Consider the following 22,018-nt stretch of genomic DNA (forward strand, 5'->3'; position numbering starts at 1 on the left):
AGTAGATTTGCATAATAAACAAATGCAACATAACAAGATAATGCAATAGCACATAATCTGAACTTCAAATGAGTAGTAGATTTTTTTTCTGACAATTTTAAAAGTTATGTATTTTTCCACTCCCCCTGTACCATGTGACAGCCATCAACTAATCACAAATGCATACACGTACCATGTGACAGCAATCAGCCATTCACAAATGCATACACACTTATTCTTGCACATGCTCAGTAGGAGCTGGTGAATCAAAAAGTTGAAATATAAAAAGATTGTGCACATCTAGTTAATGGAAGTAAATTGGAAAGTTGTTTAAAATGGCACGCTCTATCTGAATAATGAAAGTTTAATTTTAATTAATTGTCCCTTTAAGCTAGAGGATAGTGAGGCCTGTGAAGCTGGAGAGGCTAGTGAGGCCTGTGAAGCTGGAGAGACTAGTGAGGCCTGTGAACCTAGAGAGACTAGTGAGGCCTGTGAAGCTGGAGAGGCTACTGAGGCATGGAAAGCTGGAGAGGCTATTGAGGCCTGTGAAGCTGAAGAGGTTAGTGAGGCCTGTGAAGCTAGAGAGACTAGTGAGGCCTGTGAAGCCAGAAAGGCTAGTGAGGCCTGTGAAGCTGGAGAGGCTAGTGAGGCCTGTGAAGCTGGAGAGGCTAGTGAGGTCTGTGAAGCTGGAGAGGCTAGTGAGGCCTGTGAAGCTGGAGAGGCTAGTGAGGCCTGTGAAGCTGGAGAGGCTAGTGAGGCCTGTGAAGCTGGAGAGGCTAGTGAGGCCTGTGAAGCTGGAGAGGCTAGTGAGGCCTGTGAAGCTAGAGAGGCTAGTGAGGCCTGTGAAGCTGGAGAGGCTAGTGAGGCCTGTGAAGCTGGAGAGGCTAGTGAGGCCTGTGAAGCTGGAGAGGCTAGTGAGGCCTGTGAAGCTGGAGAGGCTAGTGAGGTCTGTGAGGCCTGTGAAGCTGGAGAGGCTAGTGAGGTCTGTGAGGCCTGTGAAGCTGGAGAGGCTAGTGAGGCCTGTGACGCTGGAGAGGCTAGTGAGGCATGTGAGGCCTGTGAAGCTGGAGAGGCTAGTGAGGCCTGTGAAGCTGGAGAGGCTAGTGAGGCATGGAAAGCTGGAGAGACTAGTGAGGTCTGTGAAACTAGAGAGACTAGTGAGGCCTGTGAAGCTGGAGAGACTAGTGAGGTCTGTGAAACTAGAGAGACTAGTGAGGCCTGTGAAGCTGTAGAGGCTACTGAGGCATGGAAAGCTGGAGAGGCTATTGAGGCCTGTGAAGCTGAAGAGGCTAGTGAGGCCTGTGAAGCTGTAGAGGCTACTGAGGCATGGAAAGCTGGAGAGGATATTGAGGCCTGTGAAGCTGGAGAGGCTAGTGAGGCATGTGAAGCTGGAGAGGCTAGTGAGGCATGTGAAGCCAGAGAGACTAGTGAGGCCTGTGAAGCCGGATAGGCTAGTGAGGCATGTGAAGCTGGAGAGGCTAGTGAGGCCTGTGAAGCCAGAGAGACTAGTGAGGCCTGTGAAGCCGGAGAGGCTAGTGAGGCCTGTGAAGCCGGAGAGGCTAGTGAGGCCTGTGAAGCTGGAGAGGCTAGTGAGGCCTGTGAAACTGGAGAGGCTAGTGAGGCCTGTGAAGCTGGAGAGGCTAGTGAGGCATGTGAAGCTGGAGAGGCTAGTGAGGCCTGTGAAGCTGGAGAGGCTAGTGAGGCCTGTGAAGCTGGAGAGGCTAGTGAGGCCTGTGAAGCTGGAGAGGCTAGTGAGGCATGTGAAGCTAGAGAGGCTAGTGAGGCCTGTGAAGCTGGAGAGGCTAGTGAGGCCTGTGAAGCTGGAGAGGCTAGTGAGGCCTGTGAAGCTGGAGAGGCTAGTGAGGCATGTGAAGCTAGAGAAACTAGTGAGGCCTGTGAAGCTGGAGAGGCTAGTGAGGCATGTGAAGCTGGAGAGGCTAGTGAGGCCTGTGAAGCTGGAGAGGCTAGTGAGGCATGTGAAGCTAGAGAAACTAGTGAGGCCTGTGAAGCTGGAGAGGCTAGTGAGGCATGTGAAGCTAGAGAGACTAGTGAGGCCTGTGAAGCTAGAGAGGCTAGTGAGGCATGTGAAGCTAGAGAGGCTAGTGAGGCATGTGAAGCTAGAGAGGCTAGTGAGGTCTGTGAAGCTAGAGAGACTAGTGAGGCATGTGAAGCTAGAGAGGCTAGTGAGGCATGTGAAGCTAGAGAGGCTAGTGAGGCATGTGAAGCTGGAGAGGCTAGTGAGGCCTGTGAAGCTGGAGAGGCTAGTGAGGTCTGTGAAGCTAGAGAGGCTAGTGAAGCATGTGAAGCTAGAGAGACTAGTGAGGCCTGTGAAGCTAGTGAGGCCTGTGAAGCTGGAGAGGCTAGTGAGGCATGTGAAGCTAGAGAGGCTAGTGAGGTCTGTGAAGCTGGAGAGGCTAGTGAGGCCTGTGAAGCTGGAGAGGCTAGTGAGGCCTGTGAAGCTGGAGAGGCTAGTGAGGCATGTGAGGCCTGTGAAGCTGGAGAGGCTAGTGAGGCCTGTGAAGCTGGAGAGGCTAGTGAGGCATGGAAAGCTGGAGAGACTAGTGAGGTCTGTGAAACTAGAGAGACTAGTGAGGCCTGTGAAGCTGGAGAGACTAGTGAGGTCTGTGAAACTGGAGAGACTAGTGAGGCCTGTGAAGCTGTAGAGGCTACTGAGGCATGGAAAGCTGGAGAGGCTATTGAGGCCTGTGAAGCTAAAGAGGTTAGTGAGGCCTGTGAAGCCAGAGAGACTAGTGAGGCCTGTGAAGCTGGATAGGCTAGTGAGGCCTGTGAAGCTGGAGAGGCTAGTGAGGCCTGTGAAGCCAGAGAGACTAGTGAGGCCTGTGAAGCTGGAGAGGCTAGTGAGGCCTGTGAAGCTGGAGAGGCTAGTGAGGTCTGTGAAGCTGGAGAGGCTAGTGAGGTCTGTGAAGCTGGAGAGGCTAGTGAGGCCTGTGAAGCTGGAGAGGCTAGTGAGGCCTGTGAAGCCAGAGAGACTAGTGATGCATGTGAAGCTGGAGAGGCTAGTGAGGCCTGTGAAGCTGGAGAGGCTAGTGAGGTCTGTGAAGCTGGAGAGGCTAGTGAGGTCTGTGAAGCTGGAGAGGCTAGTGAGGCCTGTGAAGCTGGAGAGGCTAGTGAGGCCTGTGAAGCTGTAGAGGCTACTGAGGCATGGAAAGCTGGAGAGGCTATTGAGGCCTGTGAAGCTGAAGAGGCTAGTGAGGCCTGTGAAGCTGTAGAGGCTACTGAGGCATGGAAAGCTGGAGAGGATATTGAGGCCTGTGAAGCTGGAGAGGCTAGTGAGGCATGTGAAGCTGGAGAGGCTAGTGAGGCATGTGAAGCCAGAGAGACTAGTGAGGCCTGTGAAGCCGGATAGGCTAGTGAGGCATGTGAAGCTGGAGAGGCTAGTGAGGCCTGTGAAGCCAGAGAGACTAGTGAGGCCTGTGAAGCCGGAGAGGCTAGTGAGGCCTGTGAAGCCGGAGAGGCTAGTGAGGCCTGTGAAGCTGGAGAGGCTAGTGAGGCCTGTGAAACTGGAGAGGCTAGTGAGGCCTGTGAAGCTGGAGAGGCTAGTGAGGCATGTGAAGCTGGAGAGGCTAGTGAGGCCTGTGAAGCTGGAGAGGCTAGTGAGGCCTGTGAAGCTGGAGAGGCTAGTGAGGCCTGTGAAGCTGGAGAGGCTAGTGAGGCCTGTGAAGCTGGAGAGGCTAGTGAGGCCTGTGAAGCTGGAGAGGCTAGTGAGGCATGTGAAGCTAGAGAGGCTAGTGAGGCCTGTGAAGCTGGAGAGGCTAGTGAGGCCTGTGAAGCTGGAGAGGCTAGTGAGGCCTGTGAAGCTGGAGAGGCTAGTGAGGCATGTGAAGCTAGAGAAACTAGTGAGGCCTGTGAAGCTGGAGAGGCTAGTGAGGCATGTGAAGCTGGAGAGGCTAGTGAGGCCTGTGAAGCTGGAGAGGCTAGTGAGGCATGTGAAGCTAGAGAAACTAGTGAGGCCTGTGAAGCTGGAGAGGCTAGTGAGGCATGTGAAGCTAGAGAGACTAGTGAGGCCTGTGAAGCTAGAGAGGCTAGTGAGGCATGTGAAGCTAGAGAGGCTAGTGAGGCATGTGAAGCTAGAGAGGCTAGTGAGGTCTGTGAAGCTAGAGAGACTAGTGAGGCATGTGAAGCTAGAGAGGCTAGTGAGGCATGTGAAGCTAGAGAGGCTAGTGAGGCATGTGAAGCTGGAGAGGCTAGTGAGGCCTGTGAAGCTGGAGAGGCTAGTGAGGTCTGTGAAGCTAGAGAGGCTAGTGAGGCATGTGAAGCTAGAGAGACTAGTGAGGCCTGTGAAGCTAGTGAGGCCTGTGAAGCTGGAGAGGCTAGTGAGGCATGTGAAGCTAGAGAGGCTAGTGAGGTCTGTGAAGCTGGAGAGGCTAGTGAGACCTGTGAAGCTGGAGAGGCTAGTGAGGCCTGTGAAGCTAGAGAGGCTAGTGAGGCCTGTGAAGCTGGAGAGGCTAGTGAGGCCTGTGAAGCTAGAGAGACTAGTGAGGCATGTGAAGCTAGAGAGACTAGTGAGGCCTGTGAAGCTGGAGAGGCTAGTGAGGCCTGTGAAGCTAGAGAGGCTAGTGAGGCATGTGAAGCTGGAGAGGCTAGTGAGGCCTGTGAAGCTGGAGAGGCTAGTGAGGCATGTGAAGCTAGAGAGGCTAGTGAGGCATGTGAAGCTAGAGAGGCTAGTGAGGCCTGTGAAGCTGGAGAGGCTAGTGAGGCATGTGAAGCTGGAGAGGCTAGTGAGGCCTGTGAAGCTGGAGAGGCTAGTGGGGCCTGTGAAGCTAGAGAGGCTAGTGAGGCATGTGAAGCTAGAGAGGCTAGTGAGGTCTGTGAAGCTGGAGAGGCTAGTGAAGCCTGTGAAGCTAGAGAGGCTAGTGAGGCATGTGAAGCTGGAGAGGCTAGTGAGGCCTGTGAAGCTAGAGAGGCTAGTGAGGCCTGTGAAGCTAGAGAGGCTAGTGAGGCCTGTGAAGCTAGAGAGGCTAGTGAGGTCTGTGAAGCTGGAGAGGCTAGTGAGGCCTGTGAAGCTGGAGAGGCTAGTGAGGCATGTGAAGCTGGAGAGGCTAGTGAGGCCTGTGAAGCTAGAGAGGCTAGTGAGGCCTGTGAAGCTGGAGAGGCTAGTGAGGCATGTGAAGCTAGAGAGGCTAGTGAGGCCTGTGAAGCTGGAGAGGCTAGTGAGGTCTGTGAAGCTAGAGAGGCTAGTGAGGTCTGTGAAGCTAGAGAGGCTAGTGAGGCCTGTGAAGCTGGAGAGGCTAGTGAGGTCTGTGAAGCTAGAGAGGCTAGTGAGGCCTGTGAAGCTAGAGAGGCTAGTGAGGTCTGTGAAGCTAGAGAGGCTAGTGAGGCATGTGAAGCTAGAGAGGCTAGTGAGGCCTGTGAAGCTAGAGAGGCTAGTGAGGCCTGTGAAGCTAGAGAGGCTAGTGAGGCCTGTGAAGCTAGAGAGGCTAGTGAGGTCTGTGAAGCTGGAGAGTCTAGTGAGGCCTGTGAAGCTGGAGAGGCTAGTGAGGCCTGTGAAGCTGGAGAGGCTAGTGAGGCATGTGAAGCTGGAGAGGCTAGTGAGGCCTGTGAAGCTAGAGAGGCTAGTGAGGCCTGTGAAGCTGGAGAGGCTAGTGAGGCATGTGAAGCTAGAGAGGCTAGTGAGGCCTGTGAAGCTGGAGAGGCTAGTGAGGTCTGTGAAGCTAGAGAGGCTAGTGAGGTCTGTGAAGCTAGAGAGGCTAGTGAGGCCTGTGAAGCTAGAGAGGCTAGTGAGGCCTGTGAAGCTGGAGAGGCTAGTGAGGCCTGTGAAGCTGGAGAGGCTAGTGAGGCCTGTGAAGCTGGAGAGGTTAGTGAGGCATGTGAAGCTAGAGAGGCTAGTGAGGCCTGTTAAGCTGGAGAGGCTAGTGAGGCCTGTGAAGCTGGAGAGGCTAGTGAGGCCTGTGAAGCTGGAGAGGCTAGTGAGGCCTGTGAAGCTGGAGAGGTTAGTGAGGCCTGTGAAGCTGGAGAGGTTAGTGAGGCATGAAAGAAAAATGTTGGATTTCTTGTCTCTTTAAGTTATAAGACAGTAGCAGTTGCACATGACACCTTTATTGAGCTGTAACTAAAATAAAATGTAAAATAGTTTACCTTTCATTTCTTTAAGTGTCTTTAGCGGTACAGTGTTTGACAGGCTTTCTCCAATGTTGTTCTCTGCACAGATTTCAACCCAGTATGGAGTGTTAGCTTCAAGACCCTTCAGCTGGTACTGAACAATAGTAATATTTTTAATTTTAATGTCATGGTTGTACTCTGTATTGCCAAAAATTTTGTAGCGAATAATAATAGATGAGATAGAATGACCCTCTTCAACTGTCCAGGATATGTAAGCTGATGAGTCGGTGATGTTAAAAACATTAATGTTGGCAGGAGCTGGTGGAATTTCTGTAAAAATAAAAGGAGAATATAAGACAAACCTGTCAAAGCTAACCATTAAAAGCATTAACTGAATCAGAATGAAGTACAGTTGGTATATATAAAATGCCACAAAATTACAAAACAGCAAGAGAATATAACATTTTAATGTTTTTTCTTTCTTTCTGCATTAAATTGCAGTGGAAGGCAAAATTACAATTTCATGATTCAGATAGAATGTTAAGTTAAAAAACAAAAAAAAAATAAAACAAAAAAATTTCTTCTGCACAGAAATAGGGCTAGATTTCAAGTGGAGCGGGTTGCGCTGGTATTACAAGTTAAACGTAAACTGTTTTTTCTCCAGCGGTAACTTGACTTCCGCAAAAAGTCAAATCTCGTTTACGCATTCCCCGTAGAAGTCAATGGAGAAAAATTGGGGAAAAAACTAACACCCCACTCTCTCGTACAAACACCATAACATATTCGTAATAGAGCTAACCCAACATGAAATTATGAATATTTCATTCTCCAGTGTTATTTATGTAACGGAATATGTTCTATTTATTCATAAATAAATATTTCTACATACATCTAAAGGTTTTTAAACAAAATATATATTTATACTTGTAATATGAGCACAATTTAAACGGAGCGCAAACAATGCGAAAAACCTTTTGCACTCCACTTGTAATTTAGCCCTAAATATTAACTCTAGAGATGATTGGTGGCTACACATATATTCTAAACCTTACTGCCTCAGCAGTCGTGTTTATTATTATTAAAATTAATATTATAATTGTTATTTATCTGTAGAGCTCCAACAGATACAGCAGCCCTAGTTTATCTCTAGACTACTAGTGCATTGGCGGTCCAGAACTGACTTTAACTATGTATTTAAGTAATTTGTGTGGGTAAACCCATAGGTTTAGACAAGCAATAGTGCAATAAAAATATTAGTACACTGTAAGTAATAGATTCCCTTACGGTTACTATATGTCCAGGCAAACAGTGGCTCACTCCATTCCCCCTGTGACTTGGTGTTTACACGGATCCGGCACTGATATAACAGCTTTGGCTCTAGACTATCAATTACAATCCCATGTTGAATATTTTTGTCTGTTTTATACTGAAGGTCATCACTGCTGTTAACTTTCCTGCATTCAACTTCATAAACCCGATCTTCTCCCAAGCTTTCAGATTCTTTGCTCCATGTTAAGTGTAGAGAATGCTGACTTTTGGGAACTAATGTTAGACCCCTGGGTGGTGGAAGACCTGGAGGAAGATAATGAAATATAAGATTTTTCAGGTAAGTGTGGATTACACAGCTTTGAAAGGAAAATAATGATCTGAACCAGTGGTTTGCAATCCCACCTCCAAATGATATTCATATTAAATTAACCAGTCTACTGAGATGCCTTTCGGACACAAGAACTTAAATTAAAAAACTTTTTTTTTTTAATCCAAATTGGTTGCATCTATCAATCTACAGAAGCAGCTTGGGATCCTCTTGTGGTGCAGGCGTTCTCATGCGAACGTGCATCAAGAAGTTAAGAATCAGCAGTCTTTAGTCTACTGCATACTAACATCTCATTGTGCAATTGGTTATGTAAGAGCAGTGGGTTTTGCAGGGTCAGCTCAATAAATTGCACTGATATTGTGCTGCTTGAGTCCGAGGATAAAATGACGCTGGCCTCAACTCTTTCCATTAGGTCTAAACCCATCCATTGCATTGTATTAAATCTTTAAGTTAAAAGAGATACACAGATACAGTATCTCACAAAAGTGAGTATACCCCTCACATTTTTGTAAATATTTTATTATATCTTTTTATGTGACAACACTGAAAAAATGACACTGCTACAATGTAAAGTAGTATAACAGTGTAAATTTGTTGTCCCCTCAAAATAACTCAACACACAGCCATTAATGTCTAAACTGTTGGCAACAAAAGTGAGTACACCAAGTGGAAATGTCCAAATTGGGCCCAATTAGCCATTTTTCCTTACCCAATGTCATGTGACTCATAAGTGTTACAAGGTCTCAGGTGTGAATATGGAGCAGGTGTGTTAAATTCAACATGGCACCTCATGGCAAAGAACTCTCTGAGGATCTGAAAAAAGAATTGTTGCTCTACATAAAGATGGCCTAGGCTATAAGAAGATTGTCAATACCCTGAAACTGAGCTGCAGCACGGTAGGCAAAACCATACAGCGGTTTCACAGGACAGGTTCCACTCAGAACAGGCCTTGCCATGGTCGACCAAAGAAGTTGAGTGCACATGCTCAGTGTCATATCCAGAGGTTGTCCAGAGGTTGTCTTTTTGCTGTTATCATTGCTGCAGAGGTTGAAGGGGTGGGGGGTCAGCCTGTCAGTGCTCAGACCATACACCGCACACTGCATCAAATGCACAAGAAAGCCTGCAAACAGTTTGCTGAAGACAAGCAGACTAAGGACATGGATTACTGGAACCATGTCCTGTGGTCCAATGATACCAAGATAAACTTATTTGGTTCAGATAGTGTCAAGTGTGTGTGGTGACATACAGTTGAGGAGTACAAAGAAAAGTGTGTCTTGCCTACAGTCAAGCATGGTGGTGGGAGTGTCATGGTTTTGGCCTGCATGTGTGCTGCCGGCACTGGAAAGCTACAGTTCATTGAGGGAACCATGAATGCTTACATGTACTGTGACATACTGAAGCAGAGCATGATCCCCTCCCTTCGGAAACTGGGCCGCAGGGCAGTATTCCAACATCATAACGACTCCAAACACACCTCCAAGACAACCACTGCCTTGCTAAAGAAGCTAAGGGTAAAGGTGATGGACTGGCCAAGCATGTCTCCAGACCTTAACCCTATTGAGCATCTGTGGGGCATCCTCAAAAGGAAGGTGGGGGAGTGCAAGGTCTCTAACATTCACCAGCAAAGTGATGTTGTTATGGAGTAGTGGAAGAGGACTCCAGTGGCAACCTGTGAAGCTCTGGTGAACTCCATGCCCAAGAGGGTTAAGGCAGTGCTGGAAAATGGTGGCCACACAAAATATTAACACTTTGGGCCCAATTTGGACATTTCCACTTAGGGGTGTACTCACTTTTGTTGCCAACGGTTTAGACATTAATGGCTGTGTGTTGAGTTATTTTGAGGGGACAGCAAATTTACACTGTTATACAGGCTGTACACTCACTACTTTACATTGTAGCAAAGTGTCATTTCTTCAGTGTTGTCACATGAAAAGATATAATAAAATATTTACAAAAAATATTTACAAAAATGTGAGGGGTATATACAAGTGATTTGAGTACTTTTGTATTATTTAAAGGGATACTAAACCAATTTTTTTTCTTTCATTATTCAAATAGAGCATGCAATTTTTAGCAACTTTCTAATTTACTCCTATTATTAAATATTCTTTGTTCTGTTGATATCTTTATTTAAAAAAGAAGGCATCAAAGCTAAGGAGCCAGACAATTTTTGGTTCAGAATACTGGACAGCACTTGTTTATTGGTGCTGTCCAATCAGCAAGGAAAACCCAGGTTGTGAACCAAAAATGGGCACGGCTTCTAAACTTACATTCTTGCTTTTCAAATAAAGATAGCAAAAGAATGAAGAAAAAACTATAATAGGAGTAAATTAGAAAGTTGCTTCAAATTGCATGCTCTATCTGAATCATGAAAGAAAACATTTGGGTTCAGTGTCCCTTTAAGGCAGCCTTAATCTCATGTCCTGTCTGGGTTCCATGGTCCCACCAGTACCCATTCTAGAGCTGTCCCTGGGGTTGCAGCTGCTTAAGCAATTTCTTGCACTTTCTAAAATGTAGGCAGTGGTTGCTGTCTAATTGCTCTAAACACAGGTAGATATGATCACTAGCTGGCACCATTGTCTGCCCACATGTTAATAAATATGAGTTCATGGCTTAATAAAATCAGTCATTAGTGAACATTAAAATTTGATGATCTAGCATGGGTTGCGATAAACAATCTTGTAGCTGTGCTAACTTGTACATGTATTACACGTTGAAAGTGCGTTTGCTCGAGCACAAACTATAATAGTGCCTGTTGGGTGAAGAGCTTGTGTAAAGGGAAAAAGTAAAAAAGAAATAAATATATATATATATATATATATGTATGTATGTATGTGTGTATATATATATACATATAAGTGTGTGTGTATATATATATATATATATATATATACATATATGATTAAAGAAAGAGTCACCAGCGCTAAATCTTAGATCTAGTAATAATTTCTTATTATAACCATAAAATAGATACTATTTTTATATTAAAAAAATGGGCTAAGAAGTATCAATAATTGTTCTCGGACTGAAATTCTTAAGGTTTGAGATAGTGTGCTGCCTCAATACTGAAACAGAGTACCCCTAACTCTGTAAAGATTTATATACAGGGAGTGCAGAATTATTAGGCAAATGAGTATTTTGACCACATCATCCTCTTTATGCATGTTGTCTTACTCCAAGCTGTATAGGCTCGAAAGCCTACTACCAATTAAGCATATTAGGTGATGTGCATCTCTGTAATGAGAAGGGGTGTGGTCTAATGACATCAACACCCTATATCATGTGTGCATAATTATTAGGCAACTTCCTTTCCTTTGGCAAAATGGGTCAAAAGAAGGACTTGACAGGCTCAGAAAAGTCAAAAATAGTGAGATATCTTGCAGAGGGATGCAGCACTCTTAAAATTGCAAAGCTTCTGAAGCGTGATCATCGAACAATCAAGCGTTTAATTCAAAATAGTCAACAGGGTCGCAAGAAGCGTGTGGAAAAACCAAGGCGCAAAATAACTGCCCATGAACTGAGAAAAGTAAAGCGTGCAGCTGCCAAGATGCCACTTGCCACCAGTTTGGCCATATTTCAGAGCTGCAACATCACTGGAGTGCCCAAAAGCACAAGGTGTGCAATACTCAGAGACATGGCCAAGGTAAGAAAGGCTGAAAAACGACCACCACTGAACAAGATACACAAGCTGAAACGTCAAGACTGGGCCAAGAAATATCTCAAGACTGATTTTTCTAAGGTTTTATGGACTGATGAAATGAGAGTGAGTCTTGATGGGCCAGATGGATGGGCCCGTGGCTGGATTGGTAAAGGGCAGAGAGCTCCAGTCCAACTCAGACGCCAGCAAGGTGGAGGTGGAGTACTGGTTTGGGCTGGTATCATCAAAGATGAGCTTGTGGGGCCTTTTCGGGTTGAGGATGGAGTCAAGCTCAACTCCCAGTCCTACTGCCAGTTTCTGGAAGACACCTTCTTCAAGCAGTGGTACAGGAAGAAGTCTGCATCCTTCAAGAAAAACATGATTTTCATGCAGGACAATGCTCCATCACACGCGTCCAAGTACTCCACAGCGTGGCTGGCAAGAAAGGGTATAAAAGAAGAAAATCTAATGACATGGCCTCCTTGTTCACCTGATCTGAACCCCATTGAGAACCTGTGGTCCATCATCAAATGTGAGATTTACAAGGAGGGAAAACAGTACACCTCTCTGAACAGTGTCTGGGAGGCTGTGGTTGCTGCTGCATGCAATGTTGATGGTGAACAGATCAAAACACTGACAGAATCCATGGATGGCAGGCTTTTGAGTGTCCTTGCAAAGAAAGGTGGCTATAGTGGTCACTGATTTGTTTTTGAATGTCAGAAATGTATATTTGTGAATGTTGAGATGTTATATTGGTTTCACTGGTAAAAATAAATAATTGAAATGGGTATATATTTGTTTTTTGTTAAGTTGCCTAATAATTATGCACAGTAATAGTCACCTGCAAACACAGATATCCCCCTAAAATAGCTATAACTAAAAACAAACTAAAAACGACTTCCAAAACTATTCAGCTTTGATATTAATGAACTTTTTGGGTTCATTGAGAACATGGTTGTTGTTCAATAATAAAATTAATCCTCAAAAATACAACTTGCCTAATAATTCTGCACTCCCTGTATAAAGAGGATTCCAATATTAGATAGAGGCGCTCAACTATAGGAAAAATATTATGTCTTCCTGTGTTTTGTGTGAATGTACATATAAAAATACATATAAAACAATAGGAGGTTGAAAACTGTGTCTGGATGGTAATCTTCACAAAAAGTTCAGTCAAGTAAGTTTTAACTGCTTACCAGCTGTTACCTCAATCTTATGAGGTAAGATGTAGGCCCGGTTTAAAGATGGAACACTGTGTGTCACTTTCCTGATGTTGAAAAAGGGTCCTCTCTCTGGAACTGTGAAACTTGTTCAAAATGGAGATCCTGGACTCTCTTCGGTGAGATATGGAGATTCTGGACTCTCTTTGGTGAAGAAGGCTGTAGACTGTAATCCGTCTTTGTATATTTCCTTCGAATGGTGGTAGCAATATAGTGTCCCCTCTGTGCCCTCGGATGGATACACTTTCTGTCTCCTCAGGTGGTTATTGAGGTGTCAATCTTAGAAGTTCTCAGTTTAGCTCTGTTGACAAGGTTACTGGAAAGCCCACTGCAAGTGGGAAATAAGACAATCCGCCCCCTTCTTTTGCATATGAAAAGACCCTTTACACAAACAGGAGCAAGCTGGAGTAGGTAGCTGACGGTAATTCTCTTAAAACTTTGGGGCTTGGTTAGGAGTCTAGAAGCTCCCAGTTAAGCACTGTTTCAGATTGTCTTATTTCCCACTTGCAGTGGGCTTTCCAATAACCTTTTCAACAGAGCTAAACTGAGAACTTCTAAGATCGACACCTCAATAACCACCTGAGGAGACAGAAAGTTTATCCATCCGAGGGCACAGAGGGGACACTATATTCCTACCACCATTGAAAGGAAATATACAAAGACGGATTACAGTAACAGTGTTTTTCCTTTCTGTGACCTGTTTTAATCTGAATAAACGCTGAAAGATTGAATTGACTTTACCTGCGACTCCTGAATTTCTTTCCTGCATACATACACACAGTCATGTGAAAAAGAAAGTACACCCTTTTTGAATTCTATGGTTTTATGTATCAGAACATAATAACAGTCAGCTGGTCCTTAGCAGGTTTTCAAATTAGGTAAATACAATCTTGATTAGCAGCACCTTACTGTTATGTAGCCTCTTAATTCCAATGGAAGCAGTAAGCATGTACTTAGTTTTTCACACATAGCTTCTCCATTTTGGCTTTATTTTTGTTAAATAAATCATGACACAGTGTATAACATATATATATCAGATGAATGTTATGTTCTGATACGTAAAACCATAGAATTCAAAGAGGGTGTACTTTCTTTTTCACATGACATATACTGTATATATATATATATATATATATATATATATACACACACACAGACACACATACAAATATACACATGTGTGTGTAATCAACTTTAATATTTTATTATGGACCAGATAACAAGTTGTGTGCTATTTAGCGCCCCCATTCAAGCGTAAACTTTTCTAGATGTAATATTTTTGCACGTTGGGTTGCACACATGTTTGAAAGTGAAAAGTATGCAGGAGCGAAATACAACGTGCGCTAACCAAATATTGCTACCATATTAAGGTATTCCCCCCATAGAAATCAATGGAAAGTGCAATTAGAAAAAAACATAACCCCTGTCGCGCTGACAGCAGTTATGAATATTATAATTTTTATTGTAAATACATATTTATATATATATATATATATATATATATATATATATATATATATCTGTATATACCTTTACCTCTATATCTATTCATATAGATATATAGTTATAGATGTCTATTGTACATTAACAGTATCACATATATAAAGAAATATATATTTAACAATAATAATTATATTTTTTCTATGTAAAGAACATAGAAGTGTAAAATATGCATAACGCAATTCGTGTTTCACAATTTATGTCTAATCTTCATTTTTTTTTAATCCTGCTGGGTTTTGCGCACATGCCTTTTAAGGCAACTTAAAAAAAATAAGTTAAAGGGCCATGATACCCAAATGTTGAAACACTTGAAAGTGATGCAGCATAGCTGTAAAAAGCTGACTAGAAAATATCACCTGAACATCTCTATGTAAAAAAGAAAGATATTTTACCTCAAAAGTTCCTCAGTAACCACATCCCATTGTAAAGGACTTCTAAGCAGCAAATCAGTATGTCTGTCCCGGGACAGCGAAAGGAGCGAGCATTCGTGCACACTCATATTATTTCCCTATTCAGTTTAAGGAAGTTTACTATGAAATCTCATGAGAGTTAAGTTAAATCTCATGAGATCACAGTAAAAGAGTTCATAACCTCAGCACTGCTGATGCTGATTGGCTGCAGTTCATTTCTTCATTTTTTTTTTTTACCTGCAGATGAGCAGCAGCTGAGTATAACTTTTTACACAGAACTTAGGAGCTGAGGAGATTGTGAGGTAAAATATCTATATAATTTGATATATCTATGTATGATTAGATAATTAAGAACAAAAGTGTAATTCTATCCATAAAGGAAAGAGGGCCATGTCCATATGTCAATATTCACTGTAATTCACATTTATAAATAGATAATTGGCAGATGAGCGTGCATGACCCTCTATACTAGATGTGCAGATGAGCGTGCATGTCCCTCTATACTAGATGTGCAGATGAGCGTGCATGTCCCTCTATACTAGATGTGCCGATGAGCCTGCATGTCCCTCTATACTAGATGTGCAGATGAGCCTGCATGTCCCTCTATACTAGATGTGCAGATGAGCGTGCATGTCCCTCTATACTAGATGTGCAGATGAGCGTGCATGTCCCTCTATACTAGATGTGCAGATGAGCGTGCATGTCCCTCTATACTAGATGTGCAGATGAGCGTGCATGCCCCTCTATACTAGATGTGCAGATGAGCGTGCATGTCCCTCTATACTAGATGTGCAGATGAGCGTGCATGCCCCTCTATACTAGATGTGCAGATGAGCGTGCATGCCCTTCTATACTAGATATGCAGATGAGCGTGCATGCCCCTCTATACTATACGACAGATGAGCGTGCATGAGCCTCTATACTAGATGACAGATGTGCGTGCATGCCCCTCTCTACTAGATGTGCAGATGAGCGTGCATGCCACTCTATACTATACGACAGATGAGCGTGCATGAGCCTCTATACTAGATGACAGATGAGCGTGCATGTCCCTATACTAGATGACAGACGAGCGTGCATGACACTCTATACTAGATGACAGATGAGCGTGCATGTCCCTCTATACAAGATGACATATAAGCGTGCATGCCACTCTATACTAGATAACAGATGAGTGTGCATGTCTCTCTATACTAGATGACAGATAAGCGTGCATGCCACTATATACTAGATGACAGATGAGCTTGCATGTCCCTCTATACTAGATGACCGATGAGCGTGCATGCCACTATATACTACATGACAGATATGAGTGCATGCCACTCTATACTAGTTGACAGATGAGCGTGCGTGTCCCTCTATACTAGAAGATGAAGCAAAGATCAGGTTAGAAAATTATCATCATGCATTAAAGGGATAGTAAACACCAAAAATGTTATTGTTTAAAAAGATAGATAATCCCTTTATTAACCATTCCCCAGTTTTGCATAACCAACAATCACTGTTATAAAAATATACTTTTTACCTCTGTAATTACCTTGTATCTAAGCTTCTGCAGACTGCCTCTTTATCTCAGATCTTTTGACAGACTTGCATTTCAGGCAATTATTGCTGACTCTTAAATAACTCCACTTGCATGAGCACAATGTTATTTATATGAAACACATGAACTGACACCCTCTAACTGTGAAAAACTGTGAAATTCCTTCAGATAAGAGGTGGCCTTCAAGGGCTTAGAAATTAGCATATGGGCCTACCAAGGTTTAGCTTTCAACTAAGAATACCAAGAGAATAAAGCAAATTTGATGATAAAAATAAATTACAAAGTAAAATTGCATACCCTATCTGAATCATGAAAGTTGAACTTGGACTTTACTATCCCTTTAATGCTTCTATTTACATTGGATATGTCAGCAATGAAGTACTGCACTGCAAAATATCTAGGGATACAAAGTTTGTATCTATGATATACTGTGACGTGGTCAGTTAAATAAAAATAAGCTCCTGTGCTGATGTAAATCACTTTATAAAGCACTTCATAAACACAATTCTTACCCAGGGCATCAGTTGTGAAGACAGCTTCTAGCCCAGGATGCCCACTGCCACCTTCTCCTTTGCGTCTCAGCTGGACACAAACCTTATATTCAGTTCTTGGTTCTAAACCATCAAGTTTCACAAAATTTTCATTAGCAGGAACTACAGAGAGAAGATGAAATAAGCAAATTACAACTTGTTATGTCTATGTAGATATACACATTAAAAACTGTTTCATAGATTAGTAAAACAGACCTGTGCATGTTAATTCATTATTTGCATGTTTTTGGTATTTGTGTAAGTGAAGATATTATTTAGTGTTGTGAAAGATTATACATTATATATATAAAAAAATATATTTACCTAGGATTGTGAATTATATTTATCAGTATGTCAGTGCAAGAAAATCCACATCTACAAAGATATAGCAAACTCTTATTGTGCCCACTTCATACAGCATGAGCTAAGAAATATAAACAAGAATAGATGCAATATTTCTAGTTTCTAGATGTCTAAATGTAGTTTTTTACTTGACTATTAATATAAGTTCATGAAGGATGCAATCAACTATTTTATATAATTTTACATAATGATATAATCACTTTGTTTAAACATTCAAATGCAGATATTTAATTTGAGTACACATTTCAGGATATACATTTTGATTTGTGTTCATAAACATGAACTGAGCATGTGCAAAAAACATCAGCTATTTGAAACAGGGCATGTTTGGTGAGAGAGCATGATCCATTACTCCTAGGATTCAACTCCTGATCACTAGGAGGAGTCAAAGATTCCCAAAATTTCAAGAGCACTTAATCCCTCCCACATCTCTGGTATGCCAGTCTTGCATATAGCCAAGCAATGAGAAATAAGAAAGGATAAAGCAGGGAAAATGAACTGCAAACTAGAACTGCCGCCAGAAAAAAAATCTTACCTAAATTTAGTGAAAATGGGCGGGTCTTTTGGACTCTCACCATCATGAAAGAAATTAATTTATCAGGTAGGCATAAATGTTGTTTTCTTTCATAAGGTGTTGAGAGTCCTCAAGCCATTACACCTGGGGACTAACACCCAAGCTGTGAAGTCAATGAGTAATTTGGGTGGGACAAAATATTTTTGAAAATACAGTTACCTAATTTCCAGACACTTCTGCCTGTTGGACGTTACTACCAAAAGCTGCTTCAGAAGAAGCAAACAGATCAAAGTGGTAAAATTTTGTAAAAGTATGTAGGGATGACCATGTTACTGCCAGTGGTAACATTTTGTAAAGTAAGTAGGAATGACCATGCTGCTGCCTTGCAAATTTGTTCAACGGAAACCTCACTTTTGAAAGATAAGAATATAGAAAGTAATCTAGCAGAATTGTTTTGGGGGAGACGTTCCGCCTCCAAATAAGACTTGGTAATCAAGAGTTTTAGCCAAGAAGCTGAAGTAACAGCTGTGGCCTTTGCTTGGATCCAAGAGCCTGTAGCCTGTAAGTAGAATTTTAATGCTCTCACTATATCTAAATTATTTAGAAGCCTTTCTTTTGAATTTTGCCGATTAGGACAAAGAGAAGGAACTACAATGTTACGTTACAGATTGGTTAGCTAAAGAAACTAACCACAAGAAGATACTGTATAAGCACTCACAAGACCCCCAATTTGTTGGAGGTTTCTAACTCCAACAAATTGGGGGTCTTGTGAGTGCTTATACAGTAGCTTCTTGTGGTTAGTTTCTTTAGCTAACCAATCTGTAATGTAACTTTATTGATACATAGCACCTAACCACACATGATTATGTAATACTAGGGCCATTGACCTTATTACAGAACGGTAACAGATCCGACACAACATTTATGAGTGGTGCTATCATTCCAATCTCTCAGCTGATGTTTTCTGAGGAAACCACCTTTGACTGGTGAAAAACAAGATAAGGAGGCTTGCAAGAAAGAGCAGACAATTAAGAAACTCTTCTGTCAGAAGATATTGCTAAAATAATTAAGACCTTCCAATACAGAAGCTGTATGTCTAAACTGTGCATAGGCGTAAAAGGAGAGACCTGCAAAACTCTTAGAACCAAATTAAGGATACAAAGAGGAGAAATTGGTTTAATCACTGGTCTTATCCTGACTAAAGTTTCGCAAAGCTCTGAATGTGAGGAAGTTTAGGAATTCTAAAAGGATTGCAGCTAAAACCTTGTTTTTTTAGGAATTGTTTCCCAAACTCTATACTATCCAGTAATTGAAACATCCTCTTGAATGATGGGGATGGTTACTTTAAAAGGAAGACCAGGCTTATACCACTCTTTGGGAATTATCTCTGCAATCACTTCTGAAACAGGTATAAAACCTTTGGAGCTATAACAGAAGGTTTGAAAATCAAATCAAATTGTTTGATGGATTTTTGATCAAAAGGCTTTAAGTCTTGTACCCCTAAAGTGCATAAAACCTTCCTTAGTAGAGCGTGACAATGTTCAAGTGTGAACATAAAAGAGGAGAACTCTGTAACCTGATCAGCAACTGACTCCTGATCATCTGAAACTACTTCACTTTCAGAAGACGGATCTGAGGTGCTAGAATCTGAGTTTAAAAATAACTAGCTGATCTGACACCTTAGAGATTCAGAATGCCTAGATAAATTAACCAAAGAATGCTTGTCGTCGGAGACTCTTTTAAGTTTTCTTGCAGGAGGCATGGACACCAATATCTCTGAAACAGTTAAGCACACAAAATCTTGGAGCAAAATCTGTATAACTTCCTTGAACGATACAAACATAAGGAGGACAGATTCCTTTAGAGGCAAAAGTGAGAGTTGACTGGTTGGAATGCATAAGATGAAACATACAAGAATTGCAAAGTTGAGCTGGAGGAGAAACAGGCACAAGTTTGCAAAATGGAACTTAAATGGAATAAATAAGTGGCCAGTGGATCTCTCCTCTAAAAAACATTTACAGAAGTGGTGACAGTTCCAGTTTGCTCCATGTTATTGATGAAAATACAGATATAAACAATACCACAGAGACAAATGTTAATATATATATATATATATACGTATTGTAGAAGACACAACAGAATATGTAAACAGGGACTATAACAGAGCTAGGGGAAATACAGTCAGATATTGAGAACAGAAGTACACACTAAATAAAAATTGTCAAATATAATCTGGTTCTTAACCCCTTCATGACAGGGTCAAATGTTTATAATCAGAACAAAGGTCCTAAGTAAACATTTGCAGGAAACAACACCAGGATCGATTTATGGGGTAAAGCCTTCTATGCTAGGGACTTCCCTCAGTCCGAATATTAATTTGTAGAAGTAGGACGCCGAAAAAGTTAGGACATTCCATGCTGTCCTAACGGCGTTGAAGTCCAGTACTTTTAGGATGGCATGGTACGTCCTAAAGGCATGTAACAGTTTAAATGAAATGGCAATCTTACCCTCTCCAAAAATAAATTATAAAATACAATTCAAAAGCAAGATCTGCAGCGAATCCCCTCAGTAGAGCAGAGCTGAAACGGGAGGTGGGTGTTTAGCCTGAAAATCTTTAACAACCACGCTGCCAGTCCAATAAGCTTTCTGCTGTTAAAAAAAGTAGACATATGCAGAGCGCTAATCTATCCATAGTTAAGAGTGCAGAGGAAAATTTCAACTGTTTAGTAGAGACAGGAACGCACAGTCGCACTAACAGAGCAAGGGAGTGTGCAATTCACCAACAGTGTTAAACTGAAAATAACATTGTTAAATTGCAGAACATTTTTTTGAGCATAATAAAAAAACAATTAGTGCGTACAACTCACTAAAAGGTCCCTACTGCCACTCCATATATGACATCTAGACATAACGCATAATAAAGTCTGGTGTATATGTGGTAATGTTTGTAACATTAAATGTCCCCTGGCTATGATGTACCATAACAAATGTACCTTATAATAGCCTGTGGGCTATGTGAGTGCAAATTTTTCCAAACTTACCTGACAAGCACCCACGGTCACTCCACTTTGCTTACCAGCTAAAGAAATTACTTCTACTAGATAGCCCATCTAGTGCTGAGCATATTAGAGGATCTAAGTGTGTAGTATATTGATGACTCAACAGGAAGTTGCTAAGGGACCGATCCACATGACACCTGTGGCAGGCTTGTGACTAACTCCTTACTCGGAGTAATTGTGAACTCAATTACACACAGTGTATAAAACAACATCAAAACCGCAACTGAAATTGAAACTAAACTGCAACTGAATTTCCAAAATAAGGTTGAATCACGTCCTTTTTATTAAAGACTTCTTGGATGTTTCACTCAATAAAAGCAGAGATAAACAATCATAGTGCAACAGTATTACCTCTGTAAGTTAGAATACTCACACTCTTCTAAGCTAAATATAGCTGTATGTACATAGCATTATAAGTAAACCCTCCGAATCTCAGGAGTGTTGAGGAGGAGACATACCGCGATTCGGACAATCCAGTTAATCTATAGACACTCAGGAACTCTGCTAGTATATACGGTCTGGCTGTTAATCGCTAGCTCATCGTAAAACTCTTAAATAAGTAAAATAAGAGTATTACCTATTTTGTAATGTAACCTTGTAAAGTAGTTTTATAGCCTCAATGTTTTTTAAATTTATACTATTTTAATAAATGCCTGAAGAAAATTGTTCCTGACTGCTCACTGGGAGTATTTGTGTCACCACTCAATACTCTAAACTCCCTTTGTTTGAAGTAGCAGCTCTCTGAGGGGGAAATGTGCCTTAAATCGATCTGACCCCTCTCAATGAAGATTTTGGAGCACCTCAATTCTTCATACTTGCATACCAGAGAGGTGGAATGGATTGAGTGCTCTTGGAGTTTTGAAATCTTTGCCTCCTCCTAGTGGTCAGGAGTAGAATCCCAGCAGTAATGGATCATGGACTCTCACCACCTTATGAAAAAAAATGTGTTTTCAAGAGCTGGTGAGTTTCTGCTCCTGTCTTTTGTCACATGTTGAACCAAAGTTGTCTTTAGATATCAACTACTAACTTGCAATGTGTTTATATTTACTTTCTACGAGATATGCATTGCATTTAAATGTTTTTATTTAATATTTTTCAATAATTTCTTACCATCTATGTTCTGCCATGGTTTTAATGTCTCATTTGGTTTATATAAGAGCATAGTAGATACAATAGGCCCATCTCCTGTGTAAGGTTCTGCATTGATCTGAATGGTGAGGTGGTGTGGTCCACTGCTGTTTAGCTTCGGGGCATTTTGAGGCTGGGGAGGAACTGGGAAAAAAAATATATATTTATGCTTAATTCACAATTATTTAAATTGCCTGTACAGAAAACTATCATTTAGATTACGAGTTATGCGCGCTATAGGGAAATTAAAGGGCCACTGTAAGTAAATATTTTCTATGCCTGTTACTAACTAACTACCCCAAATACGCTTTTTATCAATAGCATTTCATTAACATATCTCTACCGTATATCAGAAATCTTGTCTGCAAATTTAATTGTTTTCCAAACCCACTCCGTGGGTATCCTTTGCTCTGTAACAATACGTTTACAATACCTAGGTTTCAAAATGGCGCTTTAAACACAAAGTTACTGGTTTAAG

General features: G+C 42.0%; 1 protein-coding gene across 1 annotated transcript in view; it reads right to left on the minus strand.

Moving 5' to 3' along the window:
* TEK (TEK receptor tyrosine kinase) overlaps positions 1 to 22,018 on the minus strand; it is a 237,637-nt gene that overhangs the window by 40,443 nt on the left and 175,176 nt on the right. Inside the window, exons 10-13 of the mRNA XM_053702592.1 lie at positions 21,523 to 21,684; positions 16,459 to 16,599; positions 7,324 to 7,611; positions 6,076 to 6,369 (exon numbers count right to left, since the gene is read on the minus strand). Of these exons, the coding sequence (XP_053558567.1) occupies positions 6,076 to 6,369; positions 7,324 to 7,611; positions 16,459 to 16,599; positions 21,523 to 21,684 (885 nt within the window). The remainder of the gene's footprint in view (positions 1 to 6,075; positions 6,370 to 7,323; positions 7,612 to 16,458; positions 16,600 to 21,522; positions 21,685 to 22,018) is intronic.

This window comes from Bombina bombina, chromosome 2 (genome assembly GCF_027579735.1).
Source record: "Bombina bombina isolate aBomBom1 chromosome 2, aBomBom1.pri, whole genome shotgun sequence".
NCBI classification, from domain to species: Eukaryota; Metazoa; Chordata; class Amphibia; order Anura; family Bombinatoridae; genus Bombina; species Bombina bombina.